At 43.1% G+C, this 23,766-nt stretch overlaps 1 protein-coding gene and 1 non-coding gene across 2 annotated transcripts in view; both read left to right on the top strand.

Moving 5' to 3' along the window:
- Positions 1-23,766, top strand: part of PLEKHG7 (pleckstrin homology and RhoGEF domain containing G7) — a 50,218-nt gene that overhangs the window by 17,007 nt on the left and 9,445 nt on the right. The window contains exons 5-13 of the mRNA XM_036891519.2: positions 929-969; positions 5,768-5,863; positions 6,606-6,749; positions 9,889-9,984; positions 10,865-10,966; positions 14,303-14,416; positions 19,574-19,748; positions 21,329-21,444; positions 21,788-21,881. Of these exons, the coding sequence (XP_036747414.1) occupies positions 929-969; positions 5,768-5,863; positions 6,606-6,749; positions 9,889-9,984; positions 10,865-10,966; positions 14,303-14,416; positions 19,574-19,748; positions 21,329-21,444; positions 21,788-21,881 (978 nt within the window). The remainder of the gene's footprint in view (positions 1-928; positions 970-5,767; positions 5,864-6,605; positions 6,750-9,888; positions 9,985-10,864; positions 10,967-14,302; positions 14,417-19,573; positions 19,749-21,328; positions 21,445-21,787; positions 21,882-23,766) is intronic.
- LOC118915599 (U6 spliceosomal RNA) lies at positions 10,268-10,372 on the top strand. Its single transcript, XR_005026145.2, has one exon. It is a non-coding gene; the product is annotated as a U6 spliceosomal RNA (small nuclear RNA).

The raw sequence follows: 23,766 nt of genomic DNA, 5'->3' as shown, positions 1-23,766 counted from the left end.
GGAATGAGGGAGATAATCAGATGGATGGTTGCCTTCCAGGGTTCCAGTAGGAAAAGTCCCTCAAGCACAACCATTGTAGTAAATACTGATCTAGTAATTGCTTCCATCTGATTGAAGTATCGTGCAGAGTCTACTGATGAATTTACTAGAAAGGAGACAGACCTGTAAGATATTCATTTTGAATACTGAGTCATCAGAACATCTTGCCAAAACCTCAGAGACCATTCCCAGCTTTTTCTGGTATGCTGATGAAAATGACATAAAAACCAAATGACCAGAATCTAACTCTTTACTTCCTGATCATCAGAAAAAATGTGTTAGTGCATAACGACTTCCTTCTCAACCCAAAACAGCTCCCAAGGACTACTTGGATGATGGCCAAGAGTGACAATACGCCCCAGTAAAAAGACTGGTGACGTGTGTTGATGTTCCCCTATGTCAGGAGTCTTCCTCACTACATCTGGGGATTATAAGGTTGATGCAATCTCGGTGTCTCAAATTGGGTCAGGCTATTGATGTTGCATATGCTGGATGGTCTCTGGTAGAACAGTGTAAACATGAAGTCCTTTCAGCCCCAAAATCCCATGGCATTTTGTCTTATATAAATAGATTACTGAACTTCTTTATTATATTGGTACATTTCTCCCCACATGATGGGGAAAGGAAACTAACCAACACTCTAGTAAATAAACAGGACAATATCACCTGAAGGTAGTAACAGAGTGCCAACTTGTAGGTTGAGTCATCACTTCATTCTGTCACGTGCATAAATATAAATATCCATTCTGTGCCTTCAGAAGAGAAGGAGAATTAGAGCAGGATGAAGTCTAGTTGGCTTATTTGAAAAGGCAGGTTTTGTAAAGCACTACAAAGATCTGTCACGAGTTACTCCAAGCACTAATATATTATCTTTAATTTCACCCAGCAGACTCCAAAAAGCCAAGATGGCCTTTCTCCAAGAGAGGAGTGGTGAGTGTTGCACATTGTCCTTTTTGTTTTAATAACGCCTCCTGTCGCTAAGAAAGTGGGAAATGGCTGAAGAACCCCTTCATCCCATTTTAACGTTGCATGATGGCAGATGGCACGTGAAGTTTAAATCCTAGCGTCACATGCGTAGCAGTGGCTACAGAACATGCCAAATGAAACCAATTTTGTGCAGCAAAACAGTACCAATTGCTGGTGGTTAATGAGCTCTGCAAAAAACAAAGCATCCTAATATCGTGACGCTTGACAACACCAAGTTTACAACTTGATACAGCTTGGGAAACAGCTCCCTCGATGAAGTAAACTTGCACAAGTGTGTGTCCCAGTTTGCAATCAGTGCTGGGCATATTAGGAATGCTGAAAAATTTATGAGATATTACAGAAATACTTGTCTATTTCTGGGAAAGCCAGTTGGATGAGTTTTAGTAGGTTGTTAAAATTCATTCTGGGCCCCATCAATTATTGAAGAGTTATAAATCGAAATCAGTGGTCTCTGATTCTTTACCACCTAGAACAAGGGTTGACCACAATCCAGGCTTGCCCTCTGGCATGCTCTGGGGAGAGGGAAGGCGAGTTCCTGACCACAGCGCCCTCACTACTGTGCCCTGGAGGAAGGGAAGGGCTGGCTGCTCATTCTCCTGACAATGCCAGTTGTAATACCTACATGGCACAGCCAACAGCAAGGGTAGGGCCTTCTGGGTCAAGTTTCTGTAACTCATTCTCTTAAAAATCTGTCCATGTGGCCTCTCCAATCAGTTCCTCATCAGCTGTTGACATCCGCTTTGGAGGTCCTGTGGACACACACACAGTGATATTTTCTGAGTCTTGCTTTATTAAAAGCCCTCGGAGGTTCCACTCCCAGCTGCTCCATTTATTGCTCTGTGACGTTAGCCAAATGAGTTAGCCTCTCTCAGCTTCAGGTCCTTCCCCATGCAAGGCAGACAGTGATAATGCCCGCCTCCTAGGGTAGATGGATGCGTACATCAAATGATGCATGTCACACTTACTTCAGAACTGGGCACATCATATAAAATCAGTACTGGCCATATTTTTGGTAGTGTTATTTTAATTATGATTTGGAAGACTACTTCTTCTCATAATCAAATATGTGACTTTCACATTATGTTTTCATGCATAAAAACTTTGTGTAGTGTCTTCATCAGCTTCGGCTGCTATAACAAAACACACACAACTGAGGGGCTGAAACAACAGATATTTATTTCCCGCACTTCTGACGCTGGGGAACCCAGGGTCAGGGTGCCGACGTGGCTGGGTCACGGGGAGGGCTCTCTTCATGGCAGCGGGGGGCCGCCTTCTCACTGCATCCTCACCTGGCAGAGAGAGAGCCCTAGAGTCTCTTCCCGCCTAAGGATGTTCATTCCCTCCTGGGGGCCCCACCCTTGGGACCTCATCGAAACCTGATTACCTCTCATCTCCAAATACCATCAAGTGTGGAGATTAGGGCTTTAACATATGAATTTGGAGGGGACTCAACTATTCAGCCCACAGGGACACAGTCTAAACATTCCAAGCTTCAAATCATAAACTCCTAGTAAAATTATGACACCATTGTCACGAGGGCTGTTGCTTATCAATCATTTACGTTTTGTCGCTCTTTAGAGACATGGTTCGGCTGTTGTCCTGGTAGAGCTGGGACTACCTGTTGTGCAGCCTTTCCTCACATAAATGGAGGCAGAGCCAGCTACCAGTCAGGTCTGAGGTCCCAGCAGAAGGAGCGTCTCCCCTCTGCTCTCCACCAGAGCAGCAAAACCCTAAGGGAGAAAAATGTGTTTTCAGAAAGGAGAGACTTACAGAAGGAAGGGATACAACTACAAGTTGTCTTGATGATGGATCTGTTTTTAGATCTAATAGATGTATTCTTTTTCTGATAAAGAAGCAATTAGTTCCATATGTGTCTGGTGACTGTATGTGCCAAGCACTGGGCTAGATATTTAGGACATGCAGATGCCCATTTTCTGCTCACAATTGAGAAGGTTAGACTGACAAGTAAATTGGGGGAAAAATGTGCCAACTAGCTGGCATAGTGCTGGAGGTGGGTAGGCAGTGGTAGAGGCACACAAAGAGAATAATCAGTGGAAGGACAAAATGTTTCAGTAAGTGTTCTCAGTGAAGAAGGGAAATTCATTTCTTGAAGGCTCACTTTCAAAAGGAAACACTATCAGGACCCTTAAAAATCAGCCTGCTTGCGCCTTCATCTTTTCAGCCTTATTTATCAAGTAACCCACATCTATAAAAATGATGATCCACATAATATAAAAAAACCCATGGCTGCATTATAATGTATTTTTCCCAGTCTATTACAGATGTTTCCTTTCTTACCTTTCTTCCTTCTGTCCTTCCTTTTTTCCCAATCATCAATAACTATATTAGTAATAAAAGTAAACACATATATACATTAGCATACCAGGCACTGTTTCTGTTACGAGTGTCACAATTTACCTGTGTTAACTCAGTAAAACTCACGACAACCTAACAGTGTAGGTGCAACTTCAGGGGGAAAATATATTCCCAGCTCAGGGCAAAAAAACCTTTGAAGCCAAAATCAGTCAGAGATAATTAAAGTGGGAGAAACTGTTTATTGCTTACAAGCAGTCGTCCACTCCTATTTGCCTTTGTGTCTCACTCTGCAGCTGCGAAGAAGCCAAAAAATACCTCTCCCATCCAGGTGTGCTCTCACTCTTCACCTTGCTTGTAATCACCTGTTGATAGGGAGATGCATTAAGGCCAGGCAAGAGATTCTGGGAGTATTGCAGTTTTACCCACAGTGGGTAACATTATTATCCCCATTTTCCAAATGGGAAACTGAGGTTCAGAGCAGTTGAATAGCTTGGCTGAGGTCACAGCACCCTGAAGCGGCAGAGTGGGGCCCAGCAGCCCCGGGCAGTCTGTTTCTAAGTCTGTTTTAACCCTGACATGGCCCTGCCCTTCCAGTTGTGGGGCTCCACAGCCAGCCTGCACACACCGCCTGCTCTCAAAGATCTTGTCTGTCCTCACAGAGTCAGTGGCATCTGTTTGTCACCCACTCCAAAATGTATATATTCACATTTCCACATTCACATGTCCATTTTACCCTGTTCTACATCACCACTGCCTACTGCAACATTGGACCCATCTCTTAGTTATTGAGTATGACCCAGGAATTAACCTTAGCTTCTTCCTTTTCTTCGTTTTCCACATGCTCTCAACCTCCCCTCAGCGGCTTCTCATTGCGTTTCCTGGACAATGCCACCACAGGGGGAATGGCAGGGCATCCCGGGATGGGTCTGTTACTCTAAAGAGTTAATATGAGCCCTGCGAGCCTGTCCCCCTCCTCCTCACTGGTGTGTCCACCAGGTCCTTTGGTCAGACCCACGGAAAGCCGCAGTGGGTGCCCTGCAAGTAGAGACTGGTACCGCTCTCCCACAGCTCCAAAGCCGCGCCCATTGTCTCAGCGGCTTTATTTTCCAACCGGCTGCTGACTCTTTTATTTCCACAACATGCGGTTGCTATGGTTTCAGACATCAACAAAAGGCATATGTCCCATTTGCTGTAGGAGGTCCCCAACCGGTTCCAAGATTCCTTTGCTACTGTGGAAGCTAATGAGTTTCTAATAGGTTTCTTCTCTCAGTACCACAACCCTACCAGAGAAACCAGCCGCAACCTGAACACATCCTGAAACTGTGACAGAGTCTCCTGTCGGACACACGGGGAGCACACCCCCTCACAGCACAGCCGTGACCTGGGCCTGCTCTTGCTCATTAACACAGAGCTGAATAATTTCCATCAGTCTGCTTAGATCCACGCCAGCATCAGGCACCCTGAGGCAATAGAACAAGTTAAAAAATTATGTGTGATAAACATTCATTTGAAATGCAGCCAAATTGATTCTAGAAAGCCTTCCACATTGTTATTTGATAGCTTCTTACTGTTTTGGTTGGTAAAATGAACTCTTAAAATGATTGTTAATTCATGATGTTGCAACAGAATACCGAATAAGTCATTTAAAAAGATCACAATATACTAAAGTTTAAAAAGCAAGGTACAAAGGGATATGTAAATATGGCACCATTAAAGCTTAAGTAGAGATATATGATCAGAAAAAGGTTGTCAGTGGTTGTCTTGGGGGTGAAAATTATAGACTTTTGGTTTTCTTTGTGCTTTTTTTCATTTCTCAAATTTTCTGCAATAACCATATATTACTTTTGTAATCAGATTTCTAAAACTATTATTAAAAATAAAAATTATAACACAAATAAGTGGATGGTTCCATTCTAAGGAAACTAGACAGTTTCTAGCACATTGTGGTATTCTTTAGCAGAGAATTATCATGTTGGGCAGTTTCTTTAACACCATGGGCTTTACTCAGTCCTGCTAAATGTGGAGTTGAGCTAATACATCTGAGGCACCTTCTGATGCTAATGTCCTATGACCCAGTGTTTGAACAAGTTAGAACTCTGAAAGACATTACCTCCCCCCACAGCATGGGCGATAGACAAGTCCATCTATTTGCTATATGACCATTCCAGACCTTGAATTTGTTTTTTTTCCATTAGTAAAATGAGACATTTAGACTAGACATCCTCACTGGCCACTGTCCTCCAGCTCTGACATTCTGTGGTCCTGTGGGTCAGATGATGGCTCAGAAATGGCTTTTTAACTGTTGATGGCTTATAGACAAAATGTGCAGTCTGTCCTCAAGCATGTTAGAGATGCGGACGATACAAAAATCATGTCGTTAAAGAATTCATGTTTGAAAATCCTGTTTCTAACCATCTTTAATCAGGGCAAAGACAAACACAAGCACGTATCTGATCTGGAAAACTGTCTCTCCTCCGTGAAGATTACAGACTTCAGGGGCTATGAGTTCCAGAGCCTTAAGGTAACTTGTAAATTATTTGCTGTGTGGCATGACTTCCTTTCTTGTTTGTTTCAGCCAAAACATTAAGTTGTCAGATTATTTCTTCATGCATAATAACAGCAAAGTGCAAGAAAAGAAGTTGGACTGGTTGGAAAGAGGTCTGCTCTCTCTAGCGTACTCTGAAACCTCAGGGAAGTCACTTTATCTTAACTGAGGTGTCAACATGAGAGCTCTTTGTAGGCCACAAAGCCCTGTACAAATGTTAATCGTTGTTACTATGGTTCAGCTCTCTGGACCTCTTTTGAAAAATAAGTTGGTTTTTGATAAGACAATGTCTAAAGGTTTCTTTAAACATCAAAACGGTTTCATAATTTTCAGTAGTTGATTTCAACAAGCTTTCCTAATGGAGCTGGATCAGACTTCCCAGTTGTGTGCTTGGGGTTCTTTGAGGGTTTTTTTTGCAATAAACTGAAAAAGACTCATGAAGTTCTCAAGCATAATTCAAAGCAACATCAATTCAAACTCCTTTTCATTTTAAACTAAAAATAATGTACACCACTGTCCTCATGCTTTGCTTTGGGAAGAACTGACTTCCCAGAGCCACAGAGAGAAGCTTCTGTTTGGGTAGCTTGAAGCCCTATTACCAAATGGGGTGCCAGGAGCCTGCTATGGGAAATCATGATTGGGGGAATTGCTTGTTCCTGCCGCACCACAACTCAGGCCACCGAGGTGGAAATCTTTAGCTCTTTTCTTCCACAAACAGGACAAGACCTGGAATGAAGTCATGGAAACACATCAAAAAGTTCCTACTGATCAGTCAGACCTGAGAATGCAGCAAGAGGCTGTGTGGGAGCTCTTCACAAGTGAATGCACCTATTTCTTGGACCATTTATTAGTTCTTAAGATGGTAATGTTGGGTTTAATTTTTGTAATAGATGGAAAATATTGACCTGATTCTTGGGGGACTTGGTGTCCTCTTTCCTGCTGAAAAAACCAACATGGGGGGTTTCTCCTCTTTCAGGGGATCTTACTAAAGTTTTATTTATTGTTTGTTTTTGTTTGCTGTGTGGCTGTCTCTTTATTCTTTGTTTAAACATGGCCTCCCAGGTTTCGGTAAGATAGTTCTAAGTAAACTAATTCAGTTCTTTATCTGGTGTCCGAACCTCTTCTGCCTTATGCACTCCGTGTGGTTGCACATGACTCGTGTCAGGCAGCTCAGAGCCACCTCAAAGCACCATCTTTGGCCAGTTCCCCCTCTTGGAGCTCTTGTTTGCTCATGAACAGTGCCAAGTGGATGCTTTTTATCAGCTGTGCTCCACAGTCATGGATTTCCAGGGCAGCCATTCACAGGTAATTCAGCGGGGTGGGATTGCACAGTATATTCACAATGTCTGCGGTGTAAGTGGTGTCCCTGAGGTTGTGCACTGCTGCAACCCTGCAGCACCCACAGCCACTGCTGGGGATCCGAGCAGAGAATTCCTTACAGAGCAGCCACAAGGCAAGGGATGGAGCCCAAGACCACAGGGGAGGATGAGCCACATAGCTCCCAAGGTTGCCTGTGTCCGTGAGCCCTGTGGGATCCTGGTTCCTCTCTTTCACAGGAAAAAGTGCTGCGTTGGAAGACTTGAGTTCAAGTTCTGAATCTGCCTCTGACTTGCCATGTGACCTTAGGAAAGTCTAGTCCTCCATTTTCTAAACCAGGGGTTGGCATGTGGTCTTTTCTGGCCATGTGGTCTTTACTGCAATTATTCAGCTCTTCTGCTGCAGTGCAAAAGAAGCCATAGATAATTTGTAAGGGACATGTGCATGGCTGTGTTACGGTAAAACATGATTTAGGAAAAAAACCTGATTCATCTTACAGGCTGTCCTTTGACAATTACTATCCTAAGCCATAAAAAAAGGGATGACAATACCATCTCTAGGTGCCTTACAACATTGAACCATTGTCATGATGATCAGATTCACTTTCTCTGAAATCTGTTGAGTGCTATACAAATGTTGGTTGATATTTTCTGTAAGTAATATTTATTGTGTCAGTCACCGTGTGAAGGACATTCCCAGCAAAACTGAAACCACAAAGACACTCATAAAATTGAAGCTTAGAAGCTGCCTCCGTTAGTTCACAGAAAACTAATTTAACTAATGCAGGATGTTACTGGCCCTGGCGACTGTAGTCGAGATGGGAGAGAATTCAAGGTTGGCTTGAACAAGGGGCTCAAAACCAAGGACAAAATTTCTTTCCATGTCTCATCCCTATGTTCCATGGCATCAGCCTCATCCTATGACCAGCTTCTGTTATAGTCACTGAACAGCTGCTGTCCTTGAGGTGATGGAGACAGAAAGAAACAGAGAGAGAACCTTGTCTCAGCATTCACAGCCAAGGCATGATTTTCATTCTGATTGGACTGGCCTAAGTCACATGACTGCTCCTGAACCAGCTACTCTGATAAGGAGAAAAAGGCTAATTGGCATAAGGCAATCAAGGCCCATCCTGGGAGTGAGGTTAGCTTGTGGGGTGGACCGTGCAAGACATGGGGAAAAGAAGACTCAGGTAAAAACCATGATGATGTGAGGCAAGCAGGTTGTTGAAGCTGTGATAACCACTAGATGGTCAGTGACCCCGTGAACTCTACTTGCTCCCTTGCACTCCAGAAATAGCCCAGAACTTCCTAACCCCCTGTAAGCTACACAAGCTTTTTAAACTAGCATTTTCTGCTTTGCAAAAAAGTAAATTTGAGTTCATTTATTTTCAGATGTTTTGGGGCATTTGGAGTATATGCATATATATCTCTCCCTTTACTCAAGCAACATGAGTTTCCCAACATTGCTTGTAAAATGGAATTTTGTACCTCAATAGTAATGTAAATGTACTGGAAGGCTTAATACTTTTTTAATGGCAAAGTTTTTTATAAAACAAAGAATCTCATAGCAAAAAGGCCATTTCTTCTCAAGTTTCCTTTATCTGTAGTAATGAGTTCTGTTTCTTAAATGTTTTAAATGCTTGGATATGGACCGAATTCCAAACAACCAATATCAAATGTATTTTGAATTTCAGAAGGCTCTAGTCAGTGATTCTCATAGTGTGGGGCCTAGACCAGCAGCATCGGAATCACATGGAAACTTGTTAGAAATGGATGTTCTCAGACCCCGTGAGAGACCTACTGAATCAGAAACTCTCGGGGCAGGGCCCACTAATTTCTGGTTAAACAAGGTCTCTAGATGGTTCTATCAAGTTGAAGAACCATTGGCTGCATTAACTAAATAATATGGAAGTGGGAATTGGAGAAGGTTGGCAGGATAAAGTCCAGTCTTCTCACACTTAAAATTCTGGAAATAATTGGTCCCTTTGAATGCTTCCTCATTCATATACAAGATATTCCTATTGCAATAGATTGATCTGTCTTTAGTCTTTAGAATGAAGAACAGGTTATCTGTGAGGACGATAGTTTTTTCTTGACTTGCCACAGAGCAGTTTTCCTGTTATAGGAAAGTATCAGATCAAATGATAATAACATAAAGACTTCCTTAATATTGTCATTAATACTTAATGCCTTTATCCAAATCTAAACATCTTACCAGTTAATCAGATATTCACTCAGAACTATTTAATCAGATTTCATTCTCCATTTTTAATGTCCTGAACATAAAAGACATTTGAGTCTTTTACGGAGAAAAGAATCAATGAGAACTCAGAATGAATGTTGTTTTGGTCTCAAGTTAGTGCTGTTGGCAGGAAGAAAACCTTTGAGATTTCTCTGGCACCGGGAAGGAGAGAAAACCCATTTAAACAGATTATGTCAACAGGAATGTTGTGAGGGTTCACATGAGCAACAGTGACTTCCTATGGAAGAGCACATTGCCCGTATGTTCTATGGAGCTTAAATGTCACCATTTGTATTTAGTAAAATTCTTAAGCCTTGAAAATACTGATTTCTAAATTGTTTTGTAAAGTTATACTCTGGAGTAGGTTTATGTTTAATGTTCTCACAAAGGGCAAGTTTCAAAATTGAGAAACAGAAAGTCATGTGCATTTATTTTTTTTAAAGATCTTCATGAATACATTAAAATATCTACAAACTCATGAATATCTCCTGGATGTGGATTTATGGAGACTTTTTGCAAACCTGGAGGAGTTAAGTCAGGTGAGCCAAACGGAAAATTCTGGTAGCCCTGTTTTAAAATTCACTAGCGGATCATGAAAATGATCTATTCTTATTCTATTCTTGTGGCTCATACTGTTCTAGAATATGGAATATGCTTTAGTCCATTCTCCATCCCCATACAATCTTACAGTCAGAAGTTTGGGTTAATAAGAAGGAAATCTAAACACCCATTTACACTTCTCTAACAGATTACAGATATTAGGTAGCCTTACTAACATTTTTCATTTTCCCATGGCTATTTAAGAAACTAAGAATAGAAATAGTGCTTGCTTCTGCAGCACATGTACTAAAATTGGAACAATATAGAGATTAGCATGGATACAGCACAAGGATAACAACACACATTTGTGATGTGTTCCATATTTCTTTTTAGAATACAAGCTGTAGAAACACCTTCTAGGAAATATGCAGGAAACTGTCGTGTTCACTGCTTTATCCAGAGGACCTAGAATAGCACCTAGTGTGTGGAAGATTCAATAAGTAATGTTGCATACATGCATCTATGAATGTCCTCAATAAATAATGTTGACTACAAAAGAAGAAACATACTCCTAAAATCTCCATCATCTTCATAAATGTTTATTCTCAAATGAATGTCCTTTTCTCACACATACAATACATAAATAATCTTTCCCCTAAAAAGGAAGAGATGAAAGATACCAACAAGAATCTATTTATAAGAAAAGCTTATTAAGAAAATATATATTGGAGAGTGGAGGAAAATAAATCTTTGACTTTTGCCAGGAGATAAATTTGAAATGGAAAACATTTGTTAAGAAGGATATTTGAAATTTACCAAATGTTAATTTCTTATCCCTGGAGGTGTGCCTACCCTTGTTTTGTTTTTCTCTGTCCCTAGACAAGCTTTGGTTTTGTGAACAGTCTTTGGGGTGTCATCAAGGACTATATCGACACTTCTGAGACTTCACCATCGATGGATTTCATGTCTGTTTTCACAAAGGTAAGTCCTTCCAGGACATCTCAGCTTCGTGGGGTAAATTCACCCACCTCCCTGTTTATCTGTTCTTGTCCTTGGGGAAGTCCCACCCACACCCTCCTACAGAGGAACCATCCCTTTCCCCACCAACCAACATTTTCAAAAATAACCTGCAGATTCTCCTTTTCCATTTTCACCTCTCCTGGGTGGGTTTTATTAATACAAAAACCTGCATATGCATGGAAAAGCCATTTCCAAGTCTGTTTTTTAAAATGACTTCAATTTAAAGCAATATTCATGGCAATCCTTTGTGTAGGCTAATTACATGGTTCATTTGTTCTAACAAAAGTGCCAGGCTCTCAGAAAAGAACAAAATAAAACTTCAAATCCATCAACACTCTTAATAAGACTTTTGTGTATGCAAGAAGGAGGGAAGAGGAGAACATGTATCCCTGGTTTGTTAAATGCTATTTCTTTCTCAAGTAGGTATTTAGACCTCCTCTCCCACTTTACTACTTTGAGATTTGTAATCCAGTCCCTGTCTATTCTCATTTAGCAAGATTTATATTCTCATAATCCATTAAAAACCTAGAATAGTGATTTACTGAGCACTAAGTATTTATGTGTGGGGCTCATACCCTGCACACCACACTGCAAAATTAAATGTACCCCCTGCTCTTGGGAAGTTTTCAGGCTAGTGGGGGAGAAATTAATCCAATCAGTGACACTAATGATTATATAATCCAGTTGAGATCAATGCTGGAGAAAAATAGATATTAGAAGGAAAGCTTCTGGGTTGGGGCAAGTGAGAGGTATGGGAGGTAGTTACAGATTCTTTTGGGGAAAATTCTTTATGGGGGCAATGATGCTCAAGGTGTGATAGGAAGGTGGAGGCTTTACCAAGCAGGAAGTTAGGTGGGAAGTAGGGAGATCCCTTAGTGAGCTTTGAAAAACAAGAGAGAGATTGTGAAGTGTTGGGCATTAGCTAAAATCTCAGGATCTCTCACTTCTGTTAGCATCAGAAAATGTTTTATTTAATTTTTAGTAAATAGTTTGGAGAAATGCCAAATCCTCATCAGAACACATAAGTTGTCTCAGTCTGCTCAGGCTGCTCTCAGGAAATGCCACAGATTGGGTGGCTGATAAGCAACAGAAGTTATTTTTCACAGTTTTGGAGGTGGAAGTCCAAGATTAAGGTGCCAGCAGGGCCACATGAGGGCCCTTTTCCGGGTGGAAGCCTTTCCGTTGTGTCTCTCACGTGGTGGCAGGGGCACGAGCGCCCCCTGAGGTTTCTCTCTTAGGAGCACTGACCTCATTCATGAGGGTTCCACCCGCATGACTTAATCACCTCCGGGATGGCCCACTTCCTGATACCATCACGTTGGAGGTGAGATTCAACACCTGAATTTGAGGGGGACACAGTTATTCAGGCCATGCCTACTAAAGCATGGTGCACTAATAGACTCTTTGCTGAAGGTCTATAGCCTAACCCACATACGAATGCTTCCTATTATCTTACAGATAAGCAAACACGGTTTAAAACAGCACCCCCTAAATTTAGGAGGGCCCCTATCGGACAGGTGAGATTCAATTGTCCTGCAGAAACACTCTCCAAGTCTCAGTGCCTTGGCTTGTATCTCACTTACTCGCATTTCCACTTCGTCATTGTTCTCACTCTGAACGCGTGCTCAGAGGGCAGCCACCGCTGGGATGTTACCAGTCACCAAGGCACAGACATGAGCCACTGGGGCAGAGCACTCTGCCTCTTCGGGTTTCTGCCTGAGGCAGCACATGGCATGCCGTTCACATTTCATCAACCAAAGAAAGTCACATGGCCAAGCTTACCCTCCGTGGAGCGGGAACATGCTACAACCCTAGCGGGGACTAGATGGAGAGTGAAACAGCCTACCACCGGCAGAGGCTCACCGGTAGAAGACTGGCGCATTTGTTATTGACACATAAGCCATCTGAGCAAGTCAATGAGAAGGAAACTGAGACTCAGAGAGGCTAAGGAGTTTACCCAAGGTCACACAGCTAACGGTTTGTGAAACTGGATTTCTCAGCCTAACCATTAATGGTTTTAACAATCACCTCCTAAGTGATGGTGTGTCGCAAGCTTGCTGTGAGAAGAACTTCTCTTTATTTCCAACTCCTCTTTCCTGGAAAATCAGCTATCAGCACCCCTGCCCTCAAAAATAAGCTCACACCATCGTCTTTCAAATTACTTCCTACTGAAGCTGGAACTTGACATTTCTCCCCATGGCATTTTATCCTCAGAGGTCCTGTCACAAAATATTTGTCTAGGTTTTCCTCATCTCTGTCCTAACTACTGCCACGTCCCTCAGTCACCTTTCAGGCAAGGTCTGCTTTCTCTACTCGCTGTAGTTAGGTTACCAGCAAGTGTGTCTTCTTTCCCTCTCTCCACCACATCCTGAAGCTGTTGGAAATTCCTTCGTGGGACCCATTACGCATTATATTAATCAATACATCGATCAGGGAGCACACAGGCTTAGCAACCTGGTAGCACTACGGAATCCTGAAGAGAGGGTCTGCCAGTAACAGCCAGACGCGTTGGTGAAGGGAGAACAGTGACTGTCATTCTCAACAAAGTCGCTTCACTGAGATGACGGCGTGAGGCACGGTGTGCTCGGTTTTACCCTCATATCCGTGAATATACACATACAAATTGACCATATGCCTTATTCTAAAATAAGTTTGAGATGGCTTACAAATGTACAAACATTATAGCAAGTTTAAGAATTAAGTAAGAATAATGAAGAAAAGGGAAAACAAGCATTAGCTTGGGTCCAATTGCTGTACAAAATGCATGCCACCAAACAGTGCATTTAGTAGAGGGACCCCAGATTTGACTACATTTTTAGAAGCCAGCAGGAGAATTAAGTTTATGGATATTTTTGAGAAAGATCTGATGGAAAGTCAAATGTTACTTAAATCACTTACGACCGATACAAGCCTAACATCAACCCCCGTGAGCACCGAGATCAAAGGCAGTATTTGTTATCCGGTGTTTTGCAGGGCGTGGAAGCCTCAACATAAACAGAGGTAAAGGGTGAATTAAATCAAGAAATCCCCAATAGAACTTTAAGTGTGTGTGTGGGGTGGGGGGGGATGATTTATCCAGGAGTTAACTGTTTACTATAAGAATACCATTAAAAAAAAAAAAAAAGAATGTTTCCTGTGAAGATTGGCTGTTTCTGTCCACTCAGTCATAGCTCCGGCTTGATAACGGTGATCGCTCCCCTTCCCCCGGTTCTAGTTAATAAGAAAAGTGAACACGAAAGGAAGTCCACCTATGCTCACCTTCCTTCTGTTGATCCTCCTGCTCGTCTCCTCCTGCAGGATTTCCGAGGCAGCCTCTGTCAGAGCCACCAGACCTACTGCCTGAACTACTCAGCAGCTGTCTTTTACCTTGAGAGCCTGAGGCGAAGAGACGACTTTGGAATTTATTTGAAAGTAAAGTACCCTTTTCTTTTCTTTTAAATTTTTCCTGCAACTCTTTGGATATAACAGGTACTTGGAATTATTATACCAAAATTAAATGGGAACAAAGAAAAATTAATTATGAACAATACATTTTAACTACAGTCTGTGTTCCTCGTAAGTACATTGTCCACTGCACACTTAGGAATTACATATCGTGCACATCTGGAAACATTATATCATCTAATATCCCCCCTGCAATTTTGGCTGGGGCTTAACAATACTTTACTTGTTCATTGGTTTGTTTGTGAAAGAAATTGGTACATTGTAAAACGAAAACTAGAAGAACCAAGGCTTTGTTTGCAACTCGAAGTATGGCTCTTGTAGGATTTGATCCCAGCAAGATCCTATGCACGAAAGCCTGGGGCACCCTTTACCCTCATTCTCCATGAATGGCGCCCCCTAGAGCACATGACAGAGCACAATGTAAACATTGCCCTGGAGCTGTACAATGTGGTAGCCTCGGGACCCAAAGAATTAGAGCAAGGAATTTCTGCTGGGCACCTTCAGCATTTGCCATAAGCAAACCTGGAAAAGAATTTTCTTTGATTTCCAGAGTTCCCTTGACTCCTCCTTTGACATTTCTTTAGTCTGAATTGTACCTTTTCAGTATTATGCCAGAGTCCTTCGTATGATCCAGAGAAAATGGTCCAAGCCTTACCAGAAAATCAGCTCTTCCTAGCAGCTGCAGGAAGCCCCTGCCAGAACATCACTTCAGAGGCATGGGAGGAAGAGCTGCCATATTTCCCAATGACTTAACTGAGGACCAGGGTGCCACTGCCATGTCAAGATGGGCCAGGGCACCTGAGTGTGGTGCGAGCGAGGGGAATGCTCCTGGCGAAGGCATTTGGCCCTGTTTTGGTGGCTTCAGCCTTTAGTGTTTTCTTTGCTACTCAAGCTGAAAACTGAAAAGCTCATTAGGTTTCCAAATGTATAAGTAATCCTACTGCAAAAGTTTTGCCTGGAAACTGATAGATTAGACTCCTAGCCAGGCCCCCAGACTGGGGAGAATCCAAGTCCATTTCTTTCACTACCAAGCTAGGGCAGAGATTAATTTAGCTAGATTTATCTACCGTTGTCAAGTAACTGTGGAAAATTCACTATGCATTGTGACATAAAAGGATGCTTTACATTTATACATGAGATATATTTAGCATCCAGAGATATTTAGGGAAAAGGAATAGGGAATGTAATGTTGTAATGATAACATACAATACTTTTATAATGCATAATGCTTTACCATATATGTTCTCAAATGTCTCCTTTAATCCTTAGCACAAAGTCTAAGGATTTGTCTCCTTGTGTCCCTGAGGCTCAGAGAGGTCACCTGACTTTTGCAAGGTCATCAGACCAATAGGTGGCAGAAAAAAACTTAGACAAAGGTCTTCAAGCAAAAAAATCCAGTGCTATTACACCCGAACCACTTCCAACTTTTCAGGGCTAGTTGCCATTGCTGGGAAACTGTTAATGAAAGGTGAGGGGTCAGAGAGACGATGGAGGAGCTGAAGGTGAATCTGCTTCCCACAGCCCCAGAGGACAGAAAAAATCACCATAAATAGCTAAAAATAATATATAATTATAGTATATAATAGATATCATGATTTTAATATAATAAATATAGTAGTCATAACATGTGGTGATGGTACATAATAAATGATAATATAATAAATGATAATAAAGGTGACTGGTTCTCAAGCCCTTGCTACAGCTAAGCACTATGCTGCATGCTGATCGTCTACAACCTCTCTTGTCTACACAATAACCCTGTGAGGTTTAGCTATTATCCCCATTTTTCAGGAGCTAAGACAAATCAGGCAACTTACTGAAAGATACAGTTGTTTAGGGGCGGAATTAGGATTTGAATTCAAACTTGTCTGAAGCTGATGTTCATTCTCCTGCTTTGCTGTGATATAAACAACATTGTTGTAGAACTGAAATCTGTGTTGTGTTATGGACTGCCTGCAATTGGGCTGTGGGAGCACTGGGATGAACTTGCCCTCCGTGCATGTGAAGCGGGGCTTTATGAACATCTGTATGGTACCTTGGTGCCCACTGATGGGTGCAGAATTCTCCCTGCTCCCTCAGACCCAGTTAAGATGATACAGAGAAAAACACTGGGAACTTTGTACCAGGTCTTTTAGTGCAGTTCAACTAACAATTGCTAAGAACTTCTACCTACTGTAGACTGACCGTTCGACATGTGCCAGGAACTGTTCTGGGCACTCTGTGTGGATTACCTCATTAAAACCTCTCACCAACCCGAGGAGGCAGTTACTCTTGTTTTCCACATTTCACAGGTGAGGTTTAGAGAGTTTAAATAAATGTCCCAAGACTGAAGAATGCTGGCTGCCCAGCCCAATGTCACATCTGACCAAAGACAGATGAATGAGAACAGTTTATTTGGGCTCCTGAATTCCTTTCACTGTTCTTCAAAACACATTGGATATTTATTACAAAATAAGAGCAGCTTCTATTGATCCAGACCCACCCATAATAAGGTGGTTTATGTCTGATCTCTCATGACAGAGATGTTCTCTTCTTCCTGGGCCTGAAAAATAAAGCCAATAGAAGGATGAAAGAGAAACTTACTGCTGCATTTAGAATCATCCAATATCTTTTGTCTCTCCTCTGAGACCTTCCAAAACATTAAAGCTTCCAATATCCCTGCCTGGATCATTCTCTGAATTATTTACCACTGATATTTCTTGCCTCCATGATACCTGGGGGAGACTGGGTGTTTTCACATTTACCCTGAATACCAGAGGGTGCTGATGGCCCGAGCTGTTCCCTATGGCCTGGGCATTTGGAATAGTGGCCAGGACTGTGTGTTTTGAAAAAATCCCTAACTGCTGCTGATATATCAGTTGTTGGAGCTCCCGGCCACCCCAGATGGAATGCTGCTGCCAGTGAGTCAGCATGGAAACCAGCCATGATGGCCACAGACTATGGCCTGGCCCCACCTCTTCTTTCCACTCGTTACCCCCCAGCCCTTCCACACAGGCAGAGCCTGCTGCCTTCTCTACCCCTTCCAGCCCCTGGAGAATCACAGCCATTTTGAGCTGGATGAGAACTTGGAGGTCGGGTAGTACCTTCCAACATTTTACAGAAGAGGAATCTGAGGTAGAGAAGGTAGGGTGGTCCCCCAGCGAGCCTGACTCCATGCTCACCTGCATGACCTGCCATCTGTACATATGGATGCAGGAAAGGTCATGTCTGGCAGGATTCCTGTGAGGAGGAGCTCTGGATGCTTTCAGAAGAAATACGTCGATAAAGCTGCTAGTGTGGAAGGACAAGCCCCCCAGGGATAAGCTATGACGGACAAGGGCAAACTGCTCAGCATGAGGTTAGGGGAAAGCAGAGAAAGTGGGGTGGGGAAGAGAAAGAGCTCTCTCTTTCCAAAGAAGAAAATAGAGCCACCAAAATAGTGGGGGCCCACAGGTTGTATATTTGACCCATCCCTGCAACCCGAAATATTCAGTAAAATAAATATATACACTCATAAAACATTTAACATGAGTGGGTTTACAGTGGAAACCAGCATAGGCAACTAACCAAGGGACTAAGTTTGGATTTGGCCCATGTTGTTCAGGAAAGAAACAGTGTGAGTGCCAATAGACGTCCAAGGTGAGGCCACGGGAATCTCAGCCTCCCTCAGTGAGTTTGGAAACATCTACAGGAGGCCTGTGAACACACACCCACAGCCTGTCAGCTTGGTGGGAGTCTGAGCTGACTGTACCTCGATCCAAATGCAAAGGCTGACACTTGGGCATGCAGAGGTGTGACGCTATCTTGGAGGAGGCGGGGGCCTCTGAGGTGTACCGTGGCCCTCCTGAGGCTGGCTCTGAAGGGTCTGGGCCATGAGATGAAGGTGTTCACTGAGCCTGGACCGGACATAAAAGAAGGAGAAGAGGCAATAGCCTACAGCAAGAAAAGTAGTCAGTGTGAGGTCAGGACCTCCTTACCGCAGAACTCAGGTGTGCAGGGTGGGAGAAGAGAAGAGGAAGGGAGCACACCCCCTAGTGACACTTCTTCCTGTGCCTGCGCGCATGGCGGCCGGCGCCCTGGCTCCATGCACTGTGTGTCATCTGCACAGGAGCTGGGGCCCCTCAGGCTCAAGACGATGTCACATTCCAAGAAACAGTCCGGCAGGTGAAACACATGGCAGAGCTGTTCTCATATGTGCTTGCGCTGCTCAAACGCCATTTATGGAAAGTCCAGCATATGTCCCATGGCCGTCCTTCCTGAAGCCCTTGTCCCATCTTCCCCATGCTCATTCTCCCTGCGACTCCCTCCTCTTTGTGCAAACGCTCCCTATGTAAAGTTGTCTGTGTCTTCACCCCTCTCCTCTCTCTCTGTGGTGTACCATGCAGATCAATTTAGCCTCCCTCGACTTCCATCTTCATTTTCTCTTCATTACCCTGATTCTCCCCAGAAATAGAGTCAGTGAACTGACCCAGCAATTAGAATCCATTCCTTTTTCCTTCTAACCTTCCGTTGTTGATTCTCAGTTCTCCTAACAGTGCATCACAGTGAGGAAGGGAACAGAGCTGGCAAAACCAGGAATCTCCCCCAAGGGCCAGGGAGAAGGGGGAAGCGAATGGGAAAAAGTAAACTCTTCAGTGAGAAGGGTCAACAAGGCTGGAACATGTATATTAACTTTATCACTGCCACTGATGGAACATACATTCTCTAGGAGATTTAACAAATTTCAAGCTTTTTCTATTTATCAAAATCTTGATGAAGTCCCCATTTAAGAAGATTAAGTTAATGATACTGCTGATGCCTGCTGCCATCATCACCAGCACTGGGAACCCAAGACTTCTGAAGAAGTCTTTCATGTCTTTAATCGGAAAATAATGTTAGTCAGTAATATTCAGTAATACTTCTTAACCACATGTAAAATGCCCATCTCAGACTCTGAATTTGGTGCTGGTAGATGGAAACTTGCTAAAGGCAGTTCAGTATGAAATTTTCAAAAGCAGAGTCTAGTCCATGGCTTATAAACTGTCCCAGCAAGCTCCCAGGTGGCCCTGTCAGGACTGAGCGCAGTCTCTGAGACGTTCTCGTGTCCCGGCTTCTCCGTGCCTTGCAGAAGTGATTTTCTGATATGCCTGCTTTTGCCTTCCCCAGTGGTGTGAGCAAAATGAGCAGTGCAGACGGCTTCACCTGCCCGAGCTGCTAGTGGCACCACTACACAGGCTGACTCGATACCCCTTGTTGCTGAGGAATATCTGGAAAAGGAGTACAGACTCTACGGAGAAAATCATGATCTACTCCATCAAAGAAAAGGTGGAAAAGTCGATCCGTAAGTCCCCGAGAAAAGTGACCCAGAGCTCCAGTGTAAGCTTAATCAAAGAGTCAGGGGGCCCTGTGGCCCCAGGGAACCATCTGGGCTTCCATCCTAGAAGGTGATTCCACTGACTTGAGGGTATGGCTCTTGGAAAGGTGGATTCGAGTTTGAGTGTATTGTAAATCAAACACACACAAAACCATGGGCTCTGGCACATCCTGACAAACCCTGTGAGAGCTCTATCGCCAAGTTCACACAGGACGTGGCTCTGTCTCAAGGCTCTCAGAAGGGAGTTCAGGCAGGAAACGTTCTACTTCCCAGATGATTGAAGGCACTTTGTTTTCCACTTCCACACTGAGGCCACACGCAAAGCAAATGGGGACAGACATCGTGGGAAGCCTTTCTGGAGGATAAATTACCATGCATCAATTTTTTTAAGTTACTAAAATCCAGGGCCAATCTAAAATTAAAGCCAACTGCAATCTTTAGAACTAAGATTTGGGAATAGGAACTAGCAAGCCCTATGATGCCTTACACTTACTGGTAGAACTCTGTATAATTAAATTCAAATAATGAAGTCCGTGATAGATGCCCATAAACCAAGATTTTCTGGGATGCATCAAAAGGGAACAACTCAGCAGTGATTATTAGCTGCCGGAAAATGAAATATTATTTTCTTTTGCAAGTTTAAAAGTAAAATGACCATTCAATTGGAAGTTTCTGTCCTCCTTTTAAATTTTTTTTCCAAGTCTAAAATTACCCGGTAACTAGAATTAGGCTTATCATGTGAATAAGACAAAAATACAATTATAATGGCCAACTTGTTAAAACTTCTAAAGTAAAATTGAAGATTATTACTCATTTTGATAGGTTTGTGAGGAAGATAATAGCATCTCTTCTGGAGATTTCTCAGTAAGGTATGGATCCTTATTGTTAAGAGAAAGGATCTCTCTCTCAAAAAAAAAAAAAAGGGAAGCAATCTCTGTGGCCTTCCTTTAAGTTTGAGCTTAAAGATGATAAATCATTTTCAAGGATGCTACCCACCGTGTGATTCTGGGTCTATGACTTGTCCTCCATGCTTCCAAAACTCATTTCAAAACTTCAGAAGCAATACTTTCTTAGGAAATTTTGGAAAATTAATTCCAACTTTCAAAAGAGAACATGTATTCTTACCAAAAAGAATCACCCTTATCACAAAGCCAATGTATATTTTATGATTAGGATGAGATCTTTTGGTCTTTGTTCATATGATCTTTTTTTCTTCCTCTAATTATATATAGACTATATGGTGTAAGGAATAAGACAAAGCTACTACAAAAGGGCTTTATTCGTATTATTAAAATAAAATAGGCAACTCATTTCCAGTATACTGAATTAAATTAGTTAAGCTTCATTTTTCTCTGCAAGAGGCTGATTTCAACTTAGTGAGTTTTTCTAAGACATTTAAACAATAAGCAATATGTTACCTGAACCTAAGATACGTTTGACTCCAGCAGCAGTCCATGTCTCTAAGTGATTATTGTGGATCTTGGTTACAATGTAAGCTATAATGTCACATGCCTTAAAAAATATATTGGATATGTCTTGTCTTTCAGGGGATCTTGAAGGAAAAGTGAAGTGGCTTGACAATTTCCAAAAATGTAGACATCTACAGGAGATTATAGTGTGGCCTCCGCTTTGGGAGAGAGACAAAAGATTTTTTATTCCAGAGGTACAAAAAGAATCAATTAGGACTTACGTCCCTTTCTGGAAGTTTGACATTTAGGTGGGAATGCACTAATCATACAAAGTCCCCGGCTGTCCACTTGAATAATACGCCTGGTTTTATGAGTAAGAAGTAAAGCCTTCACCTATGTGGCATTGTATGTGGGACGCTGATGTCATCCTACCATCCCTAGGGTGATCTTTCTGAGATGTTTTCCCACCATTTCCCATCCCCATGCCCACCTACTGGCATTTCCAGATGTCACGAATTTCCTAGACAGAGTCCATCCCCCCACCTCCTGGGACATGTTCTCTTCCAGTCACTAATAACACCTCTCTTGTTTTGCAAGTGCCTGAAACATATTTTTAAAGAACACATGGCAGAAAGCATCTTGTCACCAACCAACAGACACCTTCTCTATGAAGGGAAATTAACTCTTGCAGGTAAATAACTGCCCCCTTTAAGAACTCAACATCTTTGCTACCTTAGAACTTGTTGCCAACTTAACAGTGGGAGGAATTGTGTTTGCCTATGGCCTTGGCGGTGGGAGATGTGAATCAGAGAGCATCCTGTGGGCTCAGCAGACTCGAGCTTGATCAGAGACCTCACAAACACAGCTAGCTACAGCCCTCCACTTCCTCTCTGTGAAGTGGGACAACTCTGTCTATCTCATAAGACTGTTGTTGAGATGAAATAAACACGAAGGGCTTCGCTCATGGAATGTAGGACACACTCGCTGTTGGCTGCTGTCAGTGCACTGGGCAAGCATCTGGGGGATCAGCTCCAGTGTTCATGGGAACCTATTGTGTAGCACACATTGTGCTGGGTACGTACCATCAGAGGATATGAAATAATTATTCTGTATAATCTTTCCCTCCAGCTGGTGAGCTCTGCCATCATGAGCAGACCTGCAGTATAAGTTCATAAAAGTGGGTCTGTGAAGCTGGAGCACCCAGGGAAGGCTTGGTGTCCGTGGGACTGGAGGTGGGCTTGGGGTGCTAGAAGGATGGGTGTCAGTGGAAGGACAGGAGGGAGGACACCCCGGATGAGACACAGCAGGAGAAGAGGCTGGAGGCAGAAGCCACCTGCGGGTATGAGCTCTACAGCCTGGTTTGGAGGGGGGGCCCTGGAGGCTGACTGGCAGACTCGCTTCCCGGCTCAGCCTTTCCTGCCTGTGTAACCTTGGGCAAGTTACCCCAGTGTCCCCTGCTGCAGGTTCCCTACTTTGTGGTGAGGACTTAATGGGCTAATGGATGGACAAGCACTTGAAAGAATGGCTGGCACAGAGCCAGTGCTCTGATCTGTGATGATCAGAAAGGGCTGCCTGACTGTACTAAGATTTGCATTCATTCATTTATTCATTTCACAAAATCTTCATTCATTGCACAAAATCTTGATTGGGCACCTACTGTGTGTGAAACCCTGTGTGATGTGAGGTTGCATTTTATGGTAGCTTGGCGTGTGGTAGGTAGGTGCTGGGCAATAATCCTTTATTCGATAGACACGGTTAAAATTCTGCTATATTGTCAGTATACAACTAGATGTCAGGCTGGGAGGACAAAACCCCCACCTGTTTACTACCAATTATGGAAGACAGACATGCCAGCTTTTTACATCAAGGGGCTTTTATGCATTTTTTCCTTCCAGTGAGTTACGCAGAGAAATTCCATGTAATCCCGTGTAATAAGTGAGGAACCTGAAGCTCGGGGAGGTTTTCTGTCATGCTCGGGGGCACCTGGCAGATAAACGGCAGAGTCCAGACCCACACGGGGCTGCCTCAGCCTGGCAGGCTTCCAGCTTCACAGCAACTGCCTTGGAAGCCAAACAGAGGGACTCAGCCAGGACACTGCTGGCGGCTGGAAGTCCCTGGGTCCTGGACAGGGACGTGATAGGTTTAAAAGAGTGCTGAAGAAAGAGGTATGGGAAGACATGGTATAGATGGGGAGACGGAAGCAGAGGGACCAGCCGGGAAGCTCCACAGTGAGGCAGGTGAATGAGGAGAGGCCGGGCCTCTGTTTCTCAGCCATTCTTAGCCGATAAACCATCTCCCGCCCCACTTTCATTTGGAAAGATAACAATTTTCTTCGATGTTATTTACAACTTCAAAAATAACTATAGATTGTGACAAAACGAAATCAAAATAGTGGAACACAACACAACTCTGTAGTTCCAGCATATGCCTTTCCCTCCAAAATTGGCCTCCACATCCATAGATGTGTCCCTAGGCTTAGCTGAAGCCATCACAAATAGCATCCGAGTTATCTCAGAGTCACAGGAAATGTACCGCAAATAGAATGTCTTTAAAGCTGGAAGCCTGGGCTCACCTCA

The sequence above is a fragment of the Manis pentadactyla genome, chromosome 10 (genome assembly GCF_030020395.1).
Source record: "Manis pentadactyla isolate mManPen7 chromosome 10, mManPen7.hap1, whole genome shotgun sequence".
In the NCBI taxonomy this organism is placed as follows: domain Eukaryota; kingdom Metazoa; phylum Chordata; class Mammalia; order Pholidota; family Manidae; genus Manis; species Manis pentadactyla.
The sequence above is the reverse complement of the archived record's forward strand: the minus strand, read 5'-3'. Positions and strand labels throughout refer to the sequence as shown.